The sequence below is a fragment of the Aotus nancymaae genome, unplaced genomic scaffold (genome assembly GCF_030222135.1).
Source record: "Aotus nancymaae isolate 86718 unplaced genomic scaffold, 86718_ANA_hifiasm-v0.15.2.pri h1tg000016l, whole genome shotgun sequence".
Lineage (NCBI taxonomy): Eukaryota > Metazoa > Chordata > Mammalia > Primates > Aotidae > Aotus > Aotus nancymaae.
Genome location: NW_026988428.1, coordinates 2,000,180 through 2,025,149, shown reverse-complemented (window position 1 = coordinate 2,025,149; position 24,970 = coordinate 2,000,180). Strand labels below are relative to the sequence as shown.

At 41.7% G+C, this 24,970-nt stretch overlaps 1 protein-coding gene across 25 annotated transcripts in view; it reads right to left on the bottom strand.

Annotated features, from left to right (window-relative positions):
- ANKS1B (ankyrin repeat and sterile alpha motif domain containing 1B) overlaps nt 1-24,970 on the bottom strand; it is a 1,270,775-nt gene that overhangs the window by 74,110 nt on the left and 1,171,695 nt on the right. For 8 of the 25 annotated variants that reach the window (XM_012469266.3, XM_012469264.3, XM_064376827.1 and 5 more), the window contains one exon: nt 521-595. The exons of 11 other annotated variants lie outside the window; for them this stretch is intronic. In XM_012469266.3, coding sequence (XP_012324689.1) covers nt 521-595 — 75 coding nt within the window. The remainder of the gene's footprint in view (nt 1-520; nt 596-24,970) is intronic. 6 more of the 25 variants (XM_021675575.2, XM_064376828.1, XM_064376837.1 and 3 more) reach the window with 1 other exon arrangement.

Below are 24,970 nucleotides of genomic sequence, written 5' to 3'. Positions count from 1 at the left end.
CCGTGCCTCTCCCAGCTCACCTCCCCCCCCGTATTTGCATAAAATGTATACAGAATAACATGCAAATCATACTCAGAAATTTCTCACAAGTAAAGCACATGAATCTTTGAGAATCATTAGACACAAGGGGTTGAATAGTCCATGAACATGGGGAAGTACAAAATCGCGAAGAATAACACTGATATATACATGTGTGTATATATATATATCAATTTACCCTTTTCTGTTTCCTGTAAAAGCAAGTTAACACAGATGCCTGGAATGAAAGCCAAAACTCACATGGGACATATTTTAACCATAGACTTTAAAACCAAATATGTTTCTTGTTTTAGGACAATGTTTGCACATCAACTAATCACAAGGCACAGTAAATGAAGTATAATAGACAGAGTCTTGAAGTCACCAGACATTATGAATTTTCTGCATTGCCAGGACACAGTACCTATAGCTGTTGACAACACTGTGCAACACAGTACATAGCGCAAGTTCAGGAGGAGAAAAGAACCATTTGTAACCTTACATTATGAACCTGATGGATCGCTGAGAAAGGAAATCCTGCGTTCTGATTCGTCCATATTTCACAGACAGACGACTGCTGATATAAACAGAAAACTATCTTATCTTGTCAATATTTAAAACATGGCAGCTACCAAGGTAGCATCCAGGAAGGAAAAGAGGAAAATAATAAAATGCAAAGAATCACATTAAAAAAAAACTCAAAAAATGTTTTAGGGTGCTCAGGGTTTAATAATGGACTTCCAAGTCATTCTTTTTGCTTTAAAACATTTTGAATTGGCTGAAAAAAATCATTTATGCATTTATGCAAGGGCAATTACCAATAAATTCACACCTTGGAAAAAAGCAAACTGTATTTTATATCTGCCAGAAAACCAGAAATACCTTCCCCCCATCACATCACTACTTTCAGAGGATAAATATTTTCATCAACTTCAAGAAAAACAGGAAAAAACCTTTAACACAGGTCCAACGTTTTTATTTTCTTTTCTTCAATGACCAAGAGCAGACAGTACAATAAAATGACTTTTCCTGATTTAGTCACTGCTCTGTTTGATAAACCTAGAAGACATTTATGCCTCCAGAGTTCTTATGGGCAAAACTTTGTAGTTAACAAAGGAAGACGTGTCAGTTTGCTACCCAGCACTGAGAGGAGTGAAGGAGGTGGCAGGAAGGAGGCTGGGGCAGGGAAGGACTGAGGTCAGGGAAATTCAGTTCTGTTTATCAAGCAGAAACCCTTGGGAACAGCATTTGTGAGTCTAATGATTCAGCTCCATAATTCTGCCTCTCCCCCACACCATTAATAAGATAAAGTAGTAATCTTTGCTCAGAACCAAACACCAAACTAACCAGCATCCCCTCCCAGGAGTTACAGCAGAAACCTTCAAACAGACTGACTGAGCTCTTAGCTTGACCCATCCCAAGTTCTGTTCCTGAATTTCATCATTCTAAAAGACACTGTGAAATTAAATCATGGAAAATGGCAGAGTGTGTAAACTTATTCAGCAAGCCCCGTCAGCATCTTTAGCATTCACAAGCAGTCCGTACAAAGATCACTGCAGGGAGAAGGCAGCACGTAACCACAATACGGTTAAGATACCCAGCAAAGAACTATATCATCAACAAACAAATGATGAAAAAGAAAGCTTATCCCTAGCTAAACGTTTCCTTACCCCAGAAATGCTCACTAGCAATTTAACACCTCTCTCTAGTTAAAACAGCACCTCCATACACCCCTACACCTTTGCTTTCCATCTCTTCTGCTAACTAGAGGCCAGATGGGCATAGACTGTCAGGAAGATGGCCTTCTGTTAAGGAAGTTAGATCCCCAGGGTCTGACCAAAGGCACTTCCAAACACCTTTCACTTAAACCAGCTCTGCTATCCTCAGTTCCCTCTCTAAACTTTATGCTATTTTATACATCCATAGGGGTTCTTCCTCTTTTTACCTTTCTAGCAAGTTCAGTTTTGGACCCATCCCCTCTGTTGGCTTGTCTCCAGTAGCTGTCATCTGATGTGAATGTACTAACTCCATGACTTAGCTGGATGACCATCTTAACTGGCACTCTCACCCAGTCCTGAGCTAATTGTTTACACAAATCGTATCTTCTACAATGTTCACACACTTCTAGTGTTAATCTAGTGCTAGAAGTGCTTCTAGTGCAAAATCATCCAGAAACCACCTGTCATCTGACAGATGAAGACACAGATATTTAGAGAGGTGAAATGGCTTGCTCAGGTCACAGAGGTGAGTGGTGCAATGTGACACAAGGCTGACAGCCTGCTGGAATGGCTAAGAAGGAGTGTGAGCCTGGTACTGATGTCACCAGAAGGCAGAGGGCCGTTCCAGCTATACAGAGCTTGGTTCTACTGACCCTGAAATGAATTGAAAACTAAAACTAAAATCCTAAATCCCCTCACTGACTGAACGGACCCCCTTGTGGCCAAGGGGACCCCAGAAAAAAATCTTAAAATTGAGTTTCTGACCATGATGGGATAGGAGGTCAGAGAAGTCTCATCATACCCCCTCTCTTTTATGGTTTAGACACAACAACTGATCAGAATTAATGTTAAAATGGAAATCATAAGACTGACAGACAGTCTCTTGGTGGCAATAAGATACCAAATTATCAACAGGACCTGAGGCCATGCCAGGCAAAGGTTAAGTCACAAACCCCTACACCTAAAGAATAAACTACTTTCCAACTGCCACAAGATTTTTGTTTTTCTCTAGCAGCTAAACAGGCACTGGCCTTAAGAGACGCAATATTAAAACAATTTGCAGCTCCGCCAGATGCTGACTGATTCTCAGCCCCTGCTCCACCAGCCATAACTACAGCTGGACAAGAGACTGATCAGTAGCTTTATCCAAATAAGATCACTGACCATGGACTGGTTCTGGTTGGTCTACAGAGATTGCACACTTCCGTGCCTTCATGTTCTGAAAGGCCCTTCTGATGTATGAGACTTAACTGTAATACATGTAAATGCTAAGTCTCCAACCCAAAGTGAACATAGGTCACATGCTACATGCATGTTTGTTCAATACACATGCGTCAGGACCACCTGCATGAATATTCACAGCTCTTGTAACACATTGAATACGCATGTTTAGCTAACCGGTTCAGCATAAATCTTCTCCCCTAAGCCCTTCTCCTTCAAAGTGCCTATCTCTGGGGTCTTGGCTGGAGGTGCTTCCCAGCCTGCAGGATGGCTACCTTGCAGGCTGTAACCCTCTAGAAGAAATAAAGTCTCCTTCTCGCCTTTACTAAATTCATATATATATGTTAACACAAGTGTATCTAAATGCAAATGCAGTCAGTTCATGGGACAGTCTTAACGGTACTGGGGTCCAAACACCCACCTAAAAGTTGTTTTAGGTTGTTTTGTTTACTCCCAAAGGGGCCATGCCCAGTCTGCCTGCCTGATGGGCACCAGGCCATTTAAAATTTTGCACAGACTACATAACTTCCTGGTCACTTTGAATCATGAAGACTCCATTTTGTATGAAATCCAAACTCATATCTGATTCAAACTTTTCCCTCCCTCATCGTGTGCCAGTCTTGGGGCTTAAAAAGCCTGGAGTGGGTAAGAGAAGCTGGTCTGCACTTTGACTTCTCCTGGGAGAGGGGAAGGTAGGTGTCAGGGTCTATCTCAGATGTTCCCTGCCCCAAGCTCTACCTACTTCATGTGTTTAGTTGGGGAGGAAGAAACAGGAAAAGGACGAGGCTGCTTTCTTGTCTGGCTGTTCCTCCAACAGCCAGCACTGCTTTTCAGCTAATGTTAACATGGCCTCCCATGTGCTCTACATAGCAGCTGCTCCAACCTAGGTTCTCCTGTGTCCCTGTGTGAGTTCTCTGAAGGGCTCTTCTAGGGCAGAGGGCAGGTCCCCCCACTGCACAGTTCCTGGTGGCAGAAATCTGGTTCTAGCTTGACTTCTTCCAACTCCCACTTAGCCCACCTAGGACACATGCACTCCCTTGAGGGGGATCCAGGGGGAAGGGTATAACCCCAGCCTCCTCCTGCTCATCCATGTGGCCCACAGGACATGGACACATCCTTGTCACACAGAACGGTAGAAGGGCTGGATGCTCTATGAACACTCCCCCTCTCTGCCAGGGCATCTCTCCCCAATACTCTCTGTGTCAGCTCAGTAGGTGCTATGTGACCTGCCTGCCAGAAGTCCAGTCATGGATAGCAAGGCCAGTCTTCCCTCCTGGCAGGCATCCCCAAGCCAGATGTATATTTCTCTCGTACCCCTTCTCATAGGATTGGAGAGCACGGGAATGCACTCTGTCTCCTCTCTCATGGGAAGGGAGGAAAAGCCTTAGTTCTTTCCACAAGACCCACACAATTATCTGTCCTTCCCCAGAACTGGCCAATATTCTGCTTATGTGGAGAGGTGGCTGACCGGGGCAGAGCAGGATTCACTGCCTCCTTGTAAGCCCTGAACTAGATGTCTGGCTCCATGATTGACAGCTTTCTCTTTAGAGCATGCAAGTGCTTTGTACCTACAGGAAAATTCCCACTTAGCATCCTGGGAATAAACATTCCAATAGTAAATAGATCTTCCACTAGTCACAGAAAGTTACCAGAGTTAAGAAGGAAGGAGAGAACCCCACACCATACTTATTTCATAAAAAAAATCATATAAATTTTTCTCAATGAATAAAGAACCCACCCCTAGTCATATACACTGAGAGTTCACATATGGGTTATGTGCATTTTTAGATGTTATAATAAATATTTTATATTTGTAAGCTATGTTTTAATTTAGAGAAAGTAAAACCTCTATAATTTCTAATACCGTCATGCACAACATAACGAGATTTCAGTCAATCACAAACTGCATATGCTATAGGGGTCTCATAAGATTACAATACCATATTTTCACTGTACCTTTTGTGGGGGCTGGAAGAAGTCAATCTAGAGCCAGATTTAGGTATATTCAGATACACACATACTCACTATTATGTTACAATCACATACAGTATTCAGTACAGTGACATACCGCACAGGTTAGTAGGAGCAATAGGCTAGATCATATAGCCTAGCTGTGTAGCAGGTGACACCATCTCACTTTGGGTAAATACACACGATAATGTTCGCATGACAAAATCACCTAATGATGTATTTCTCAGAAAATATCTCCACCATTAGGTTATGCATGACTGTCATTGTGTCAGTGTAAATGGTAAAAAGTCAGGATTTAAAAGAGTTTAAAATAAAAGCAGTTAATTGTGTTTGAGTTGTGAAAATTATCATTATTATTATTATTTTTTGAGACGGAGTTTCGCTCTTGTTACCCAGGCTGGAGTACAATGGCACGATCTCGGCTCACCGCAACCTCCGCCTCCTGGGTTCAGGCAATTCTCCTGCCTCAGCCTCCTGAGTAGCTGGGATTACAGGCACGCGCCACCATGCCCAGCTAATTTTTTGTATTTTTAGTAGAGATGGGGTTTCACCATGTTGACCAGGATGGTCTCGATCTCTTGACCTCATGATCCACCCGCCTCGGCCTCCCAAAGTGCTGGGATTACAGGCTTGAGCCACCGCGCCCGGCCATTATTATTTTTTTGATATAGAGTCTTTGCTCTGTTGCTCAGGCTGGAGTGCAGTGGTGCAATCTCGGCTCACTGCAACCTCCGCTTCCTGGGTTCCAGTGATTCTTGTGCCTCAGCCACTCGAGTAGCTGGGACTACAGGTGTGTGCCACCATACCCAGCTAATTTCTGTATTTTTAGTAGATATGGGGTTTCACCATGTTGCCCAGGCTGGTCTCAAACTCCTGGCCTCAAGTAATGCACCCACCTTAGATTCCCAACATGCTGGTATGAAAATTATTATTATTTTTATTGTGTTTGGAGAAAATTATTTTTTTAAAAAAGCTGATGCATTCCAGATACCATTGTAGTTCTGTTGGCAGCAAACAATTTGTCAGGTTCACAGAGCAGCAACTTAAGGTGGACCTGTTGTAACTGGTGCATTCATAATATGAAACGGCTCTTCTCCTAGACATAGAGTTATTATACTGAGCACTGGAATGAATTTTTTAAATGTACGAGTTCCCAGAGTAGAAATTAACTGTGTTTATGAAAATAACATTTCAGGGTACAACATGTATTGAAGCACTGAGTTTTGAAAAGTTTTGAGAAGGAAATATAATGTCAGTCATAAAATATCATCTGGGTCTCAAATTCCTAAAAAAGTAGTGACTTAAGTTTGGTTTTTTTTTTGAGACAGAGTCTCATTCTGTCACCCAGGCTGGAGTACAGTGGCGTGACCATGGCTCACTGCAGACTGGACCTCCCAGTCTTAAGCGATTCTCTTGCCTCAGCCTCCCAAGGAGCTGGGACTACAGGCATGTGCCACTTCACCCAGTTAATTTTTTTTTCTAAATGTGTAGAGATAAGGTCTTGCTATGTTGCCCAGGCTGGTCTTGAACTCCTGGGATCAAGCAGTCTGCCCATCTTGGCCTCCCAGAGTGCTAGGATTACAGTTGTGAGCTACTGTGTCCAGTCTTAAATCTAAGTTTTTTTTTTTTCCTTTTTGGAGACAGAGACAGGGTCTCGCTCTGTCACCCAGGCTGAAGTGCAGTGGCACAATCTCGGCTCACTGCAACTACCGCCTCCTGGGTTCAAGTGATTCTCGTGCCTTAACCTCCTGTGTAGCTGGGATCATAGGCATGAACCACCACACCCAGGTAATTTTGTATTTTTAATAGAGATGGGGTTTCACCATGTTGGCCAGGCTGGTCTCAATCAAACTCCTGGCCTCAAGCAATCCACCCACCTTGGCCTCCCAAAGCGCTGGGATTACAGGCCTGAGCCACCACACCTGGCCAAATTAAACTCTATTTCTGTTTGTTTGTTTTGAGATGGAGTCTCATTCTGTTGCCCAGGCTGGAGTGCAGTGGTGTGGTCTCAGCTCACTGCAACCTCACCTCCTGGGTTCAAGTGATTCTCCTGCCTCAACCTCCTAAGTAGCTGGGATTACAGGCACCTGCCAAAACTTCTGGCTGATTTTTGTATTTTTAGTAGAGACAGGGTTTTGCCATGTTGGCCAGGCTGGTCTTGAACTCCTGACCTCAGGTGTTCTGCCTGCCTCCACCTCCCAAAGTGCTGGGATTACAGGCATGAGCCACTGTGCCTGGCCATAATTAAGCTTTACAATGTCTTCATTTGTAAAGAAGAAGAAGAATAGTACTTGACCTACTTATTTCAGCAAGTTATTGTGCAACAAATGTGTGTTGATTTCACTATCAAAGAAGCAAACATTAAATTATTGGTGATATCTTAGTTGTAAGTCCTCTGTATCTTTACTTACCCCTATTTGTTTGGATTTCATAGTAATTCATGTTCAGAAAAACTAAATAAGCCTTTGCAATGTATGTGAGAGGGACTGAGAGAAAACAGGCAAATGAAATCGCAAAAGGGCGATTAACAAAGCAGCTCATTTAAGTTTCATGAGAAAGAAAACTTTGTCATAGCTAAATGTTTAAGGCTTGGAACACAGAAGAAACACATATTTGCAGAATGAATGGAATTATGTAACACATTCAAAAGGCCTTGGTAAATGGCAAAGCACTATGCAAACATTAGTCACTACCGTTATTTGTTATCATTTTTAACTGCTCTACTCTATTGGTGCCGCTTCTGCCTCTGGCAAGCTATGTCACTGCCAACACATTTCCGGTTAATTGCACCAGAAACTGCACACTTCCTGTTGGAGGAGTCCTCATGTTTCCTCATAAAGGCAGCAAAGGGCTGCCAACTTGCTGAAGAGAGAAGGAACATTTTTCATTTGCACACCTAGATGTCAAAGGCTGCTTATAGAGCTTAGAAACAGTTCTGTGAAAGAATGTTAATCGCCCCTTTGCATTTCATTTCATTTCCATTTCCTCTGAATCTTTCTCACATATATTGCAAAGGCTCATTTTGTTTTTCTGAACCTGAATTACCATGAAACCCAAACAAATATAGGTAAGTAAAGACACAGTAGACTTACAACTGAGATATTACCAATAATGTAATATTTACTTCTTTGATAGTGAAGTCAACACACATTTGAAGGTGTATAATTTTATCTTCAATTCAGACCTCTCTCTTGGCTCTGGAAATGTTTTCTTAGAACGCAATGCATGTCTATCATCTTGTACCTTGGGTTACCATGACTCCAGCTCAGAAAACAACACAGCTGCATTCAAATCTAATTATAAAATAAAAACAATATAACCAATTTCCAAAGTTTTCCTCCGAAAGGTGGACTTTCTTTTTGCTCAATTGGTAGCAATCGAGTAGTTTACAATAAACTCTCTCTCCTTTATCATGGTTTGTCCTCTTTCCTGAAGCATTCTCAGAAAGTGCTATCAACATCTTCTATTAAAAGCAAACAAACTCCTTTCCTTGCCCCAACGTTACCCTCAATTTCCTGCTCAATTACTCTATTCTTCTTTAAGGAAAACTCCCTGAGAAGTGTCTAGGTGGTCTCCATTTTCTCTTTTCCTGTCCTCATCTGAGCCCACTCTACTGGAACTGAAACCATTTTCCATTTTCCTTGACCTACATGATCCCCTTGATCACTCCTCCATTCCTTAGCCTCTTTTGCTGCTTCCTGTTATCTGGGCATCCCTAGAGTGTTAGTCCTCAATCTTCCCATCCTTTCTGGCCATACTAGGTGGCCTCTTCCAGTTATGACTCCCAGATTTGTATCTCCAGCCCAGACTTCTTCCCTAAATTCAAGACTTGGACACCCAGCTGCCTGCTTGATGCTTCTCCTTTCACATTTATTAGTCAGCTCAACCTTAAATTAAATGCCAGAGACCAAGCTCCTGATGACTCACCTCCCTGTAAGCTTCCTTATTTCAGCAAATGGCAGCCCATTTTTTCCAGTTGCTCAGGTTCATAATGCTGGAGCTCTCCTTTCTCTCATATCTCACATTCAATCCAGCAGCAAAACCTATTGAATCTACTTCTAAAATCTTCTCACCTTCCTGTCACTACTTGCTCCAAGCTACTCCCTTTTCTCATTTCATTTATTCCATTGGCTTCTTGCTGGTCTCATTGCTGTCTTTCTTGCCCCCTTACTACCTCTTCTCAGCACTAGAGCCAAAATGACCTATCTAAAATGAAAGCCAGGTCATGCCATTCAGCTCCATTCAACTCAGAAGATAATTCAAAGTCCCAACAATGACTTTCAACGTTCTCCATTCTCTGGCTCCCACACTGCTCTACCCTCCTATCCTCCTCTCCTACCTGTCTTCCTCTTGCTCCCTGGGTTCTTGACAGCAAAGCACATTCTTGCCTCACAGCCTCTGCATTTGCTTCTCATTCTGCCTGACATGTTCTCCCTCTGGCTACTATAGGACGAGCTCCCTCGCTTCGGTCAAGTTCTATTCTAATGTCACTTTCTCATAGAAGCCTTCCCCAGGCACCCCAGCATATTGTATCCAAATCAAGTCTGTGCTTTCCACTCTATAAAAGGATTATTCTTTCAAGCAGAAATTATTTGTTAGTTTTTGAGACAGGGTCTCATTCTGTCACCCAGGATGGAGTACAATGACACGATCTTGGCTCACTGCAACCTCCACCTCCTAGGTTCAAATGATTCTTGTGCCTCAGCCTCCCAAGTAGCTGGGATTACAGGCGCACACCACCACACCTGGCTAATTTTTGTATTTTTAGTAGAGATGGGGTTTCACCATGTTGCCCAGGTTGGTCTCGGACTCCTGGCCTCATGGGATCCCCTTGCCTTGGCCTCCCAAAGTACTGGGATTATAGGTGTGAGGCACCATACCTGGCCTCCAGCAGAAATGTAAAATGTAGAAAATATCTGACGCGTAACAACCCATCTCCCTATCACCCTGACAGTCATGTAAAAGTAGTTACTGGTCATCTATTGTGTGCAAGGCATGGGTCACAAAATGAGTAGGGGTCAGCTTTGCTTTTAATTAACGTTTATGGAATGAAAATTGCTTTTTCCGTTGTCAGAACCAGTAGTAAACTGGGACTGACAGGCTGATGGTGGGTCTCAGAACAGAGCAAGTAGATGACAGCTCCATCAACTCAATAACCCTTATTAGGCTCTGGAAACCTTCTGGGAGTCTGCTGATATTGTATAGCTAGTCTAATAAAGAAACTTTTATGAACAGAGCCCTCCAGCCATATTCTACCAGAGATGAAATTTTCTGCTGTGTTCTGGCCCTGAAAAAAAAAAAAAAAGACTTTTCCTCTGTTTCTCCCTTATGTTTGTCATAACACTTTCAACACTTCAGGGTATTCAGAAATTGACCAGAAAGAAGCCAACAAGAAATATGAAAGGTTCAGAGTGAAAGCTAAAGGAATAATGAAGTACATTCCTTCTCTTAGATGATAGCGCTTCTAAAAGAAAATGAAAACAAACTTGAAGAGCAAACAAAACAGCCTCAAAGGCAGAAGAAAAAAGGGCATCTCAACAAAGGAAGCTTTGGTCCATAACCAGCAAACCCAGTGGCTCCTTAAGCAGAGACTTGGATGAGATGAGACCTGTCAAAGGATAGGGTCAAATGAGTTCAGTGCAGTCAAGAGGTAACGCACCAAACACCTTGTATGCATATTCTCTTTCAGCAGTGACAGCCCCACAGGTGCTTCTTCTGTGGGCAATAACTGAACCCTGGCTGGAAAATCAGAAAATTAGAGCCTTTTGTTTCTCCTAAGTTATCCAGAGGCCACAGGCTGGCATCTGATTACCCTTCCTTCCCACCGTTGGAGACAGAGGAATAATCCTCTTTCTCACCTCTTGGGTGAGTTTTGAAATACATACTCAGTCCTGTAACAACTGCATGTGATTTAGATTCTGCTCTTCAACCACACTGTCAGCTTCTCAAGTTCCCTGTCTGTGTCTATTTATTTCTAATTCTAAAGTGTGAACGTTATGCATGCACCCCACTGACCCTTTTTATAAAAGGTTTCAGCTGAACTATTTCATTTGCAGGAAATGCTGGAGTCAAGAAAATGCTGCTTCCTGCCATTTCTCCATCTTTCTGAAGAGCAGTCCTTCCAAAACTTCATGATCATAACCTTCCCCTGTGCCTATGGGGAAGATTTTTGGACAGATTAGTTATCAACTGCTGGGAAGGAAAAGCCAGGCCAACAGTTGTTTCTCTAACAACAACATCTGCATGTGTGACCCATGATTGCTGGAGTCAGCATTAATCAACCTACCAAGAAGGAGAGGAAATAAACAACACATTTGGTTCCATCTAAGTCCACTGGCATGATATAAATTCTAACATTGTCTGCCCAAGTTTAAGGCTTTCCTTCCATTCCCTTTCCCTCCCTTCCCTTTCCCATTCCTCTCCAGTCCTTCCTCCCTTCTTCCTTCCTGCCTCCCTTCTATTCTTCCCTCCCTTTCCTCCTTCCTTCTCTTCCTCCCTCCCTTCCCTCTCTCCCCACTTTCTCCCTTCCTTCCTTCCTTCCTCCCTCCCTCCCTCCCTTCCTTCCTCCCTCCTTCTTTCCTTCCCTTCCTTAGCTCTAATTCTGGAACTGATATCACATAAAAGAAGTCCTTGGCTACTAAAGTAGGACAGAACTATAGGCTTATGATATTCCTGTTACTCATTTGTAGAGATAATATATAACCTGTGTTCCCTAATACGACAGTTGTAGCCCTAAATGGCATTACATAATTGTTTATAAAATCTCTTCACAAGAAAAATATAGAGCAGAGAAAAAAAAAAGAGCACTGCCTGTACAATGCAGCTCTCACTGCACAGCTCCCCAGGTTCTAGGGATGTTGCAGGAAATTTAAGCCAATTGGGTTCATGCTGTTTACAGCAATATGGGCTGATTTACTTGTGCCACCTCAAAGTCTGGATGCTATCAAACGTTTTTCAGGACCACTAAAAAGCAGAACATTAATAACTAATTCAGAAAAGCAGTGATCAGCTTTTTATCATAACATGAATGGCTGAAAAAAGCCCCCAGATTTTAAAAATGTAATGTTGTTCTTTGTAACATCTCTTTAAAATATACATTATGTTCCTTTCTTGCAAACTGAGGTTGACATTTTCTTTACTTAAATTCATTTATTAACTGGAGGTTGAATGTTTCTTTCCTGCTTCTGATAGAAAAGATGTATTGGGCAGAATCACTTATTCAACAATGTTTATTGAGACCCCACCATTTCTTCATTTTATCCTTGTGAAAAAGATGAAAAAACAAAGTGCAGTTGAATGATCCTCTTGACTTATGCCAAGCTCAGAGGTCTCTAGTAGAAAGCTACATGTTTTTTTTTTTTTCTTTTCAGTTCTACTTTATTCGACACTTCACTCAATACATTGGTGGACGACTTCAAAGGTTTGTTGCTTTAGGGAAAGTTTCTTAAAACGAGCACATTACATACTTGAAAAGCATCACTGATATACTAAGTGACAACCAAGTCTTAGAAAGGTCTTGATAGACTAGGATTATTGGATGAGTAACCTGATAAAACTGCTTTATCTGGAAAAGGATAACGTAAATCCAGTGCTGCCGAGAAAAGACGTGTAGTTCATGGCTATGGATAAAGCCTGGGAAATTTTCATGAAGAAAGGCTCAGTGAGAATGAATGATATGTTAATGCTGATCTGCTCAGAGCTGGGGAACCAGGATGCTGTGTGGCCCACATACCCCCTCATCACATGAGATTGGCAAGGAGCTGGAGACATTTAGTATAGTGAGGGGAAGGTAACAAGTGGTCTTCAGTCTTAAAAAAACTCTTCCCAGAAAAAGGGAGCAGATGTATTCTTTGCTGTTTCAGAAGATATCATGAACTATGTAGGAGTTATAGGGAGGCTTATTTCAATTCAATATAAGGCAAAAGTTATATCAACTAGAACTTTTCCAATCACGGGGCTGCCTCACAAAGAGTGGGCCAGCTTTCCAGTGACAAGTTTCAGCAGAAATTTTTGACTATCTATAAGGATCTATTAGAATGGGTACCTGCATCAATGAAGAGATGGGACTACATACATTTTCTGGCCCCTTCTCATCCTAAAAGTTTCTGTTTTTCTTTAACAGTACAGTTGGTCATCTGTATTCTTGGTTCTGCATTCTTCTGATTGCACAGAAGAATCTTCTAGCTATTCATGCATATAGAGAAAAGCAAGTTATCATAAATTTTGTGATCCTGCATTCAAAGCTCATTAAAATAGAGACCCATACAGAAAGGAGGTCACATCATTTCACAAAGATTTACATGAAGCAATTGTTTACTATCTCTGGTTTGTAAAGAATGAAATATCGGATGTCAGGAGCAAAGGATTTTCTTCAAATACAATGTTTATCCATGCTACTTTAGAGGTTTAATTGTCTACGGAAGCTGCATTTACATAAGGTATTAGATATTCTTTTTTTTTCCTTGGTATTAGATATTCTTAATAGAATTTTTCAAGGAACTCAAAACACTGCATTGGGAGCATTTGGGGCTTTGGAATTTCTAGAATGTGTCATGTCTGCTAGTTCCCAGTTTGCAGAGACAATATGGGGGGTTCATCAACACTGTGGTTCACATGACGCCTGTGAAGCTGAACTGCCTGCATTGGAATCCTGGTTCTATACCTTGCAATTTTTGTGGCAGTGGGCAAGCCACAAAAATGCTCCCTGCCTCAATTTCCTCCTTACACAGTTTTACTAATCAGTGCTGGCTCTGACGATGATGATCAACCACCAGGTCTAAGCTAGACAGACTGTATTCTATTGTTCCAGGCAGTGTATTTCCCTAAAAAACTGGAGACCATCCCAATTTGTGTCCAATCTGATATATTGTAGAATCCTGGGGTTTTATAATGCCGATAGCCCTACATAAAATAATTTGGTCAAGAGTATTTACAGATGGTTTATTTTAGAGGAATTAAAACGTGACTATGGAAGAGTTGGGCATTGCCCCCCACATAGCCAACATACACTTTACCAAAAAAGAAGCAAACATGAATGAAATGAAATATCATCAATTATTTTGATATATACCATTAAATATTTCATTAAAAATGAAATATCATTAATTATTTTGAAATATACCAACTCATAAACATCCTTTAACTTTTTAAAAGTTTTTAAGTATGGATATCATTCGTAATTCTTTTTCCAAAGAGCACCAGTGTTAACTAGGTTATAACATGAATAGGAGCTTCCTGAACAGTGTTTGCATTCATAAAAACTACTGTTTCCAAGTCAGTGGAGAGGTAGTAGTTTGGGCTTACAAGCTGGAAAACAGAAACAGTTTTGTAAGATGTAGCTAAATATGAGATTTACTTTAAAATGCATTTACTCTCAGATGCAGTTGAAAAAGCATAATGTAGAAGAAAACTAGAGGTTATCTCAAAATAATAATTTCTAAAACAACTCAAACGTATAGTTTCATAGTTGGTAAAATACTTTGAAAAATACCATTTTATTTGTGCTTCACAACAATGATGTGAGGTGGGCATTAATCTCACTCGAGGAAGAGAAAACTAAGGCTCTTTGTAGCTAAGAGCAGGTTACGGAGGTAATTGATATCAGAGATGGGATTTTTCACCCTGATCTCATTTCTTCAAATCTGGCATTCTAACAAAGCTGATCAAATTAAGTATGAAAAAATGAAATCAATACTCATCTGATATAGCAATTTTCCATCAGACAGTCTCAGAATTTGAAAGTCAGAGTGAATTTATTCAGGCGCCCACTATTGCCATTTCTGCCTGCTTAGAAATCAGCTTTTTTTTCTGGTAGCAGTGGCCTGGCTGTCCATAGGAGATGGAGCTAAAACCACCCTTGGTGTGGGACCTCTGTCTTGCTAATTAATCTCTCTCTCTCTCCACACACACACACACACACACACACACACACACACACACCCCTTTGTGATTAGCTCAGGGAAGGACACTTGATCCAAACGAGGCTGACTTGAACTGATGGAACATAATACTGGGACTTTTTCTTTTTTGAGACCGACTCTTGCTCTGTCTCCCAGGCTGGAGTACAGTGGTGTAATCTCTGCTCACTACAACCTCTGTCTCCTGGGTTCAAGCAATTCTCATGCCTCAGCCTCCTAAGTAGCTGGGATTACAAGCGCTGCCACCATACCTGGCTAGCCTTTGTATTTTTAGTAGAGATGGGCTTTTGTCATGTTTCCCAGGCTGGTCTTGAGCTCCTGGCCTTAAGTGATCCACTGGCCTCAGCCTACCAAATTGATGAGATTACAGGCATGAGCCACCGTGCCAGGCCTGGGACCTTTATTTTGACACTCTTGGAAAGATAGTTTCTCTTTCCTGTAACTTCAAGTTCAATAGCAGTTTGGCCTGAAACTCTCCACATGTAAAGGAAGGCTATTTGGGTAAAGAGTCAACACAGAGGACAGCAGAGCCAAGAGATGGAGAGCCAGAGAACAATGCTGCAAAACAGCACCTGAATCCAGGACTCCTGCCCTTTTCTGCTTAAGCCATCTTGAGTTGGATTTCTTGTTATTTACATGCACCCGGAAGAGTCCTTGCTGATAAATTACTTTAGGCCTATACAAACAGAATTAACTGAGACAGGGCTGCACGAACAGCCCTATTTCCACTAGGTGTTTAAAAACCTTCTTTTTATTATTTACCACTGGAAAAAGAAAGGGAAGAAGGAGAATAAGAATCAGAGAATTCTCCTACCCTTGAAAATTTAGCAAGGGCAGATTATAACGGCCAAAACTGACCTGTGGACCCAAGAACTGGTCTGTATATAATAAGAAACATTCTGAAAATTTAACAAGTGGAAAAATAACCTGCTGGGCCTCTTTGTGAACAAGCTGTTCAATGTCAACAAGCCTAAGGCACTACTAAATATCACAAGGTCACTTCCACTGAAATAGAGTTTTTATATATTGTCAGATATTTTATTCAGTCTTTTTTTAAAACAGAGTATTTTCTATTGATATTTTCTTTTTCTTTAAATACATGGTCTGGTTTTAATTGGAAACAGTACCCTTGGTTAAGCACCAGCACATGGAAGGAAGGTGGAGACATTAGAGCTTCTCTAGCAAAATGACTGGAGGTGTTTAGGGCTGACTGGGGGGTCTATCAGAATCAACTCTGGCTAATGTGTCTTCTTTTTTTTTTTGAGACAAGAGTCTCACTCTGCCACCCAGGCTGGAGTGCAGTGGCGAGATCTCAGCTTACTACAACCTCTGCCTCCTGGGTTCAAGCAATTCTTCTGCCTCAGCCTCCCCAGTAGCTGGGACTATAGGCACGCACCACCACATCCAACTAATTTTTTTTGTTTTTGTGTTTTTAGTAGAGATGGGGTTTCACCATATTGGCCAGGCTGGTCTTGAACTCCTGACCTCGTGATCCGCCCACCTCAGCCTCCCGAAGTGCTGAGATTACAGGCATGAGCCACCACGCCCAGCCTAATTTGCCTTCTTCATGAACTTGACAGGGAAGAAAATAATCCAGACCTGTAAGATGAGTATAAAAGCCTAAAAAAGAATCCATCTGAGTCATTCTGCCACTTCTTCCAATTATTATTTTTTATGACTGAAGTATACACAAGACACTAATCATATTGCCCAAAAGACACTAATCATACTGGAATTTCTAGCTCCAAAGTTGTCTCAGATAGAGCAGGGTGTATTTGCTAAAAGAAAATTAACTGACCACATTAATAAAAAAGGTGAATAATAGATCAGGTTTAAATTCCAAGTATGGAAGCACTGTTTTCTACTTTTGCTGGCTAGTGGTCTAGAGTTTTTGGCTTGAAATAGGGCATAGATATCATCAACATTCCAGATGATCTCTGAGGCTAGGGTGTCAGCTTGTCAGCTTGACAAGCTGTCAAACTGGAAGAAGCTCCTGATGGAAGAGCTTACTGAGTGCATTCCTGACCTTCTTTTTTTGGTTATGTATGATCTGTCTGTGCTTAAGTATTAAGAGTTGCTCTTTGGACCATCACAGAAGGGAATGTTGAAATCATGGACAAGCTAAGCCTTTCTGAATAGTGGCTCTGTGATGAAAATCTAAATTAAAAACTAGGCATTAACTTATGGACATTAAAAAAAATCTGATGTGACACAGTAATAGAAAAACTTGCTTAGTTTGGGGAAAAAAACTTTTTGTTTTCTTTGAGACAGAGTCTCCCTCTGTCGCCCAGACTGGAGTGCAGTGGCACCATCTCAGCTCACTGAAACCTCTGCCTTCAGGGTTCAAGCAATTCTCCTGTCTCAGCTGGGACTACAGGCGTCCTCCATCATGCCCGGCTAACTTTTGCATCTTTAGTAGGGATGAGGTATTGCCAAGTTGGCCAGGTTGGTCTTGAACTCCTGGCCTCAAGTGATCTGCCCACCTTAGCCTCACAAAACGGCCCACCTTGGCCTCCCAAAGTGCTGGGATTATAGGCATGAGCCACTGCACCTAGCCAAAAAAGCCACTTTCTAAAATGCTGTTCATTTCAACATAGTTGTGCTATTTTCTGAAAACTGATTCCATAAATTCCAATAATGCCAGAGCAGTGGGTAGAATTTCCAGGAACAACAGGCCTACTCTCTCAGGAAAGTATATAAAAGGAGAAATTACTGTCCTACTTCTTTCCCAGACATGGCAAAGTGTTTGCCTCATGGCTTTCTGGGATATCCATGCTTTTTTAGCTAACAGTTCTGTGCACAATGCATTTCAATAAAGTTCCAACTTTCATTTAAAGAAAAAAGCCCTCGAGATCCAAGATGGCCGCTTAGGAGGAACTCGGGAATGCAGCTCCGAGAGAAAGCACAGAGGGTGAGTGGACGCCGTATTTCCAGACTGATTTTTACTGCCCACAGACCAGGAGATTCACACGCAGAGAAGCCACACGGGTCGCCAGCGCCACTGGCGCCGCTGGCTTGAACGGCGCAGCCGCTGGGCCGGCACCCTGAGGCAACGGCTCACTGTACAAAGTGAGAGAGTCTGAATCCCCTATAAGCCAGCAAGGGGAGCTGAAACGGGGAGCCAGGCCAGCGCCACGAATCTCAGAGCCGCGGCTTTAGCCAACGCAGCGGCTCCGGAGGCAGATCAGATGAGACGGTGTCCCCTCTTACCCAGCAAGAAGACCTGAAACACAACTGAAACCGGGACGGTCCAGCTCTGTGGAGGAGGGGCGTTCTCCATAGGCACCCTGCTGTTCTGTACCAAGGCAATCCGCCACTACAGAGACTCCGTCACTACAGGGGCGGGCCAACATAGCGGAAGCAGTTCTAACTACACCCAGAAGTTCACACGGAAGCTGGGTGGAGCCCACAGCAGCTTAGCGAAGCCTCTGCAACCTGAGTGTGACTAGGCTGCCACCTTGTGGGCAGGGAAAACAGCAACCGCACAGGGGAACATCATAAAACAGTAACTCCCTGGGACAAAACACCTCGGGGGAAGAGCAGGGGGTTTATGAGTTCTGCCACAGCAGACTTAAAATTACCAAAATCAGAAAGACAACAACTACAAAGTCAGCAGGTGGAAAAATCCACAAAGATGGGAAGAAACCAGCGCAAAAAGGATGAAAACACCCAAAACCAGAACACTTCTCCTCCTACAAGGGATCACAACTCCCCACCAGCAAGGGAACAAGACTGGACGGAGAATGAGTGTGATGAAATGACAGAATCAGCTTTCAGAAAGTGGATAATAAGAAACTTCCGTGAGCTAAAAGAACATGTTCTAACCCAATGCAAAGAAACTAAGAACCTTGAAAAAAGACTTGACGAAATGCTAACAAGAATGGACAACTTAGAGAGGAACATGAGCGAATTGATGGAGCTGAAAAACACAACACGAGAACTTCGTGAAGCATGCACAAGTTTCAACAGCCGAATTGACCAAGCAGAAGAAAGGATATCAGAGGTCGAAGATCAACTCAATGAAATAAAACGAGAAGGCAAGATTAGAGAAAACAGGGTAAAAAGGAATGAACAAAGTCAACAAGAAATATGGGACTATGTGAAAAGACCTAATCTACGTTTGATAGGTGTACCTGAATGTGACGAAGAGAATGCATCCAAGCTGGAAACTACTCTTCAGGATATTATCCAGGAAAACTTCCCCAACCTAACAAGGCAGGCCGAGATTCAAGTCCAGGAAATACAGAGAACACCACAAAGATACTCCTCTAGAAGAGCAACCCCAAGACACATAATCATCAGATTCACCAGGGTTGAAATGAAGGAGAAAATACTAAGGGCAGCCAGAGAGAAAGGTCGGGTTACCCACAAAGGGAAGCCCATCAGACTCACTGCAGATCTCTCAGCAGAAACCCTACAGGCCAGAAGAGAGTGGGGGCCGATATTCAACACCCTTAAGGAAAAGAACTTTCAACCCAGAATTTCGTATCCAGCCAAACTAAGCTTCATAAGTGAAGGAAAAATAAAATCCTTTGTGAACAAGCAAGAACTCAGAGAGTTCATCACCACCAGACCAGCTCTACAAGAGCTCCTGAAGGAGGCACTACACATAGAAAAGAACAACCAGTACCAGCCACTCCAAAAACACACGAAAAGGTAAAGAGCATCAACACAATGAAGAATCTGCATCAACCAAAGGGCAAAACAGCCACCTAGCACCAAAATGACAGGATTGAATTCACACATAACAATATTAACCCTAAATGTAAACGGACTAAATGCCCCAATCAAAAGACACAGACTGGCAAATTGGATAAAAAGCCAAAACCCATCAGTGTGCTGTATCCAGGAAACCCATCTCGCATGCAAGGATACACAAAGGCTCAAAATAAAGGGATGGAGGAAGATTTACCAAGCAAATGGAGAGCAAAAAAAAGCAGGAGTTGCAATTCTCATCTCTGATAAAATAGACTTTAAAGCAACAAAGATCAAAAGAGACAAAGAAGGACATTACATAATGGTAAAAGGATCAATGCAGCAAGAAGAGCTAACGATCCTAAATATATATGCACCTAATACAGGAGCACCCAGATACATAAGGCAAGTTCTTAAAGACTTACAAAGAGACTTAGACTCCCACACAATAATAGTGGGAGACTTCAACACACCACTGTCAATATTAGACAGATCAACGAGACAGAAAATTAATAAGGATATCCAGGACTTGAACTCAGACCTGGAACAAGCAAACCTAATAGACATTTACAGAACTCTCCACCCCAAATCCACAGAATATACATTCTTCTCAGCACCACATCACACCTACTCTAAAATTGACCACATAATTGGAAGTAAATCACTCCTCAGCAAATGCAAAAGAACGGAAACCATAACAAACAGTCTCTCAGACCACAGTGCAATCAAGTTAGAACTCAGAATTCAGAAACCAACCCAGAACCGCACAGCCTCATGGAAAATGAACAACTTTCTCCTGAATGTTGACTGGATAAACAATGAAATGAAGGCAGAAATAAAGACGTTCTTCGAAACCAACGAGAATGAAGACACCACATACCAGAATCTCTGGGACACATTTAAAGCAGTCTCTAGAGGAAAATATATAGCAATAAGTGCCCACATGAGAAGAAAGGAGAGATCTAAAATTGACACCCTATCGTCAAAATTGAAAGAACTAGAGGAGCAAGATCAAAAAAACTCAAAACCTAGCAGAAGACAAGAAATAACTAAGATCAAAGCAGAATTGAAGGAGATAGAGACACGAAAAACCCTTCAAAAAATCAATAAATCCAGGAGCTGGTTTTTTGAAAAGATCAACAAAATAGACAGACCACTAGCCAGACTAATAAAAAAGAAAAGAGAGAATAACCAAATAGATGCAATAAAAAATGACAAAGGGGATATCACCACAGATTCCACAGAAATTCAAACCATCATCAGAGATTATTACAAACAACTCTATGCACATAAATTAGAAAACCTGGAGGAAATGGATAAATTCCTGGACAGCTGCCTCCTGCCAAGCCTAAACCAGGAAGAAGTCGAAACCCTGAATAGACCAATAACAAGGTCTGAAGTCGAGGCAGCAATTAAGAGCCTACCACCCAAAAAAAGCCCAGGCCCAGATGGGTTCACAGCCGAATTCTACCAGACATACAAAGAGGAACTGATACCATTCCTACTGAAGCTATTCCAAATAATCCAAAAAGAGGGAATCCTTCCCAAATCATTTTATGAGACCAACATCATCCTAATACCAAAACCTGGCAGAGACTCAACAAGAAAAGAAAACTACAGGCCAATATCCATGATGAACATAGATGCAAAAATCTTCAATAAAATAATGGCAAGCCGATTACAACAGCACATCAAAAAGCTTATCCACCATGATCAAGTAGGATTCATCCCGGGGATGCAAGGCTGGTTCAATATACGCAAGTCTATAAATGTAATTCACCACATAAACAGAACCAAAGACAAAAACCACATGATTATCTCAATTGATGCAGAGAAGGCCTTCGACAAAATTCAACAGCCCTTTATGCTAAAAACCCTCAATAAACTAGGTATCGATGGAACGTATCTCAAAATAATAAAAGCTATTTATGACAAACCGACAGCCAATATCATACTGAACGGGCAAAAACTGGAAGCATTCCCTTTGAAATCTGGCACTAGACAAGGATGCCCTCTCTCACCACTCCTATTCAATATAGTACTGGAAGTTCTAGCCAGAGCAATCAGGCAAGAAAAAGAAATAAAGGGTATTCAATTAGGAAAGGAGGAAGTCAAATTGTCTCTATTTGCAGACGACATGATTGTATATCTAGAAGACCCCCTCATCTCAGCCCAAAAGCTCCTGAAACTGATAAGCAACTTCAGCAAAGTCTCAGGATACAAAATCAATGTGCAAAAATCACAAGCGTTCCTATACACCAATAACAGACTTAAAGAGAGCCAAATCAAGAACGAACTGCCATTCACAATCGCTACAAAGAGAATAAAATACCTAGGAATACAACTAACAAGGAATGTAAAGGACCTCTTCAAGGAGAACTACAAATCACTGCTCAACGAAATAAGAGAGGACACAAACAGATGGAGAAACATTCCATGTTCATGGTTAGGAAGAATTAATATCGTGAAAATGGCCATACTGCCCAAAGTAATATACAGATTCAATGCTATCCCCATCAAGCTACCAATGACCTTCTTCACAGAACTGGAAAAAACCACCTTAAACTTCATATGGAACCAAAAGAGAGCCCGCATAGCCAAGTCAATTCTAAGCAAAAAGAACAAAGCAGGAGGCATCACACTACCAGACATCAAACTCTACTACAAGGCTACAGTAATCAAAACAGCATGGTACTGGTACCAAAACAGAGATATAGACCAATGGAACAGAACAGAGGCATCGGAGGCAACACAACATATCTACAACCACCTGATCTTTGACAAACCTGATAAAAACAAGCAATGGGGAAAGGATTCCCTGTTCAATAAGTGGTGTTGGGAAAACTGGCTAGCCATATGCAGAAAGCAGAAAATGGACCCCTTCCTGACACCTTACACTAAAATTGACTCCAGATGGATTAAAGACTTAAACGTAAGACCTAACACCATAAAAACACTAGAAGGAAACCTAGGCAAAACCATTCAGGACATAGGCGTAGGCAAGGACTTCATGACCAAAACACCAAAAGCATTGGCAACAAAAGCCAAAATAGACAAATGGGACCTAATCAAACTCCACAGCTTCTGCACAGCAAAAGAAACAGTCAATAGAGTGAATCGGCAACCAACAGAATGGGAAAAAATTTTTGCAGCCTACCCATCTGACAAAGGGCTGATATCCAGAATTTACAACGAGCTAAAAAAGATTTACAAGAAAAAAACAAACAAGCCCATTCAAAAGTGGGCGAAGGACATGAACAGATACTTTACAAAAGAAGACATACATGAGGCCAACAAGCATATGAAAAAATGCTCATCATCACTGGCCATTAGAGAAATGCAAATCAAAACTACATTGAGATACCATCTCACACCAGTTAGAATGGCAATCATTAAAAAATCTGGAGACAACAGATGCTGGAGAGGATGTGGAGAAATAGGAACACTTTTACACTGTTGGTGGGAGTGTAAATTAGTTCAACCATTGTGGAAAACAGTGTGGCGATTCCTCAAGGACCTAGAAATAGAAATTCCATTTGACCCAGCAATCCCATTACTGGGCATATATCCAAAGGATTATAAATCGTTCTACTATAAGGACACATGCACACGAATGTTCATTGCAGCACAGTTTACAATAGCAAAGACCTGGAACCAACCCAAATGCCCATCGATGATAGACTGGACAGGAAAAATGTGGCACATATACACCATGGAATATTATGCAGCCATTAAAAACGAGGAGTTCGCGTCCTTTGTAGGGACATGGATGAACCTGGAAACCATCATTCTCAGCAAACTGACACAAGAACACAAAATCAAACACCACATGTTCTCACTCATAGGCGGGTGTTGAACAAGGAGAACACATGGACACAGGGAGGGGAGCACTATACATGGGGGTCTGTTGTGGGGGAGTGGGGGGGACAGTGGGGGGGTGGGGAATTGGGGAGGGATAGCATGGGGAGAAATGCCAGATATGGGTGAAGGGGAGGAAGGCAGCAAATCACACTGCCACGTATGCACCTAAGCAACAACCTTGCATGTTTTTCACATGTACCCCAAAACCTAAAATGCAATAAAAAAAAAAAAAAAAAAAAAAAAAAAAGAAAAAAGCCCTCTCACTTGATACTTTATCTAACAATGTTACAATAATAACGTGTTATTACCATATGATATTTTTTGTTACAACTTTTGTAACGTGAATTGGCAGAGAAAGACGGCATTCATCCTCTGCTTTCCCTGGCTTTCAGATCATTCTACAGAGATCCCTCTGTATCTTGATATATGCTCTTTGGCAGATGATGTGTTTACACAATTAAAATAATAAAAAAGAAAAATTCAAATTCTATCCTCAATATACATGCTAAGTATGGGTAACACTGGAACAAAAGATGGGTCTTTCTAGAATGCTACAACCACCTGAGCACTTGCCTTCAACTCTCTGTCATCAATTGGCCTACAATGAGCAAGGATCTTTGAATTAGGGACTGACAGGTGATGTGTCTGAACTGATAGTCATATCTGTCTATACAGTGCTTTACAGTTTAGAATATGCTTTCATATAAATTATTTGATACATGCAGGCCTAAGCAGCAGACATTATCCACATTTTAAAGACAAAAAACAAAACAAAACAAAACTCAAGTTCAGAGTCACCACATAACTTGGTCCAGGTCACACAGCCAAAAAGAAACCAAATCAGAATTCCAACTGAAGAAGCCACTAAGGAAACAGCATCCACTATCTGGAGAAACACCACCAAAAAGAACTTGTCGGTATACAGAGTTAACCCATCACCTACCTATGAAGCTTTTCCCAAACATGGGAGATGGGCAGAGTTCTGCCACACTATGTGGGGTCTCTGCTGAAGGATCAACAAATAACCAGCGTAGTTTTGCATTTAAGGATTTCATGGTGTTAACCATGAGCTGATTCAATCAGTTTCCACTAAACTTCTAGTGATTTTATCTTCTGCTTGCTGTGCCCACATAAATGGAATCTATTACAGCACATGGGAAATTAGTATTTGTTGAACTGTTTTTAAAATATTTTATACCATTTTAATACAGAGGAAGGCACAGGGCATCAGGGACTATAAAGGAACAAGGACAGGGTTAGGCAGGCCAGGGCCTGAGTCCCAGCTCTGCCATTTACCAGCTGTGAGGTGAAGCACTCACCTTGCTTGGCTTCCTCATGTGAACACAGGCTCTTGTGAGGATTAAATAAGATACTGCATGTGCGGTCCCAGGCACGACCTGGCCACAGCAGTGCTTCGGTATGGCTCAGCTTCTACCTCCCTTTCTTTAGTAATATCAAAACAAGGAATATTGGAAGAACTAAAATGTAATATACAAAATGCTTTCAATAGGGAAGAAATTGGTCTAGTTGTACTTATTAATACTATTTCCATCGAGAAACATTAAGCTT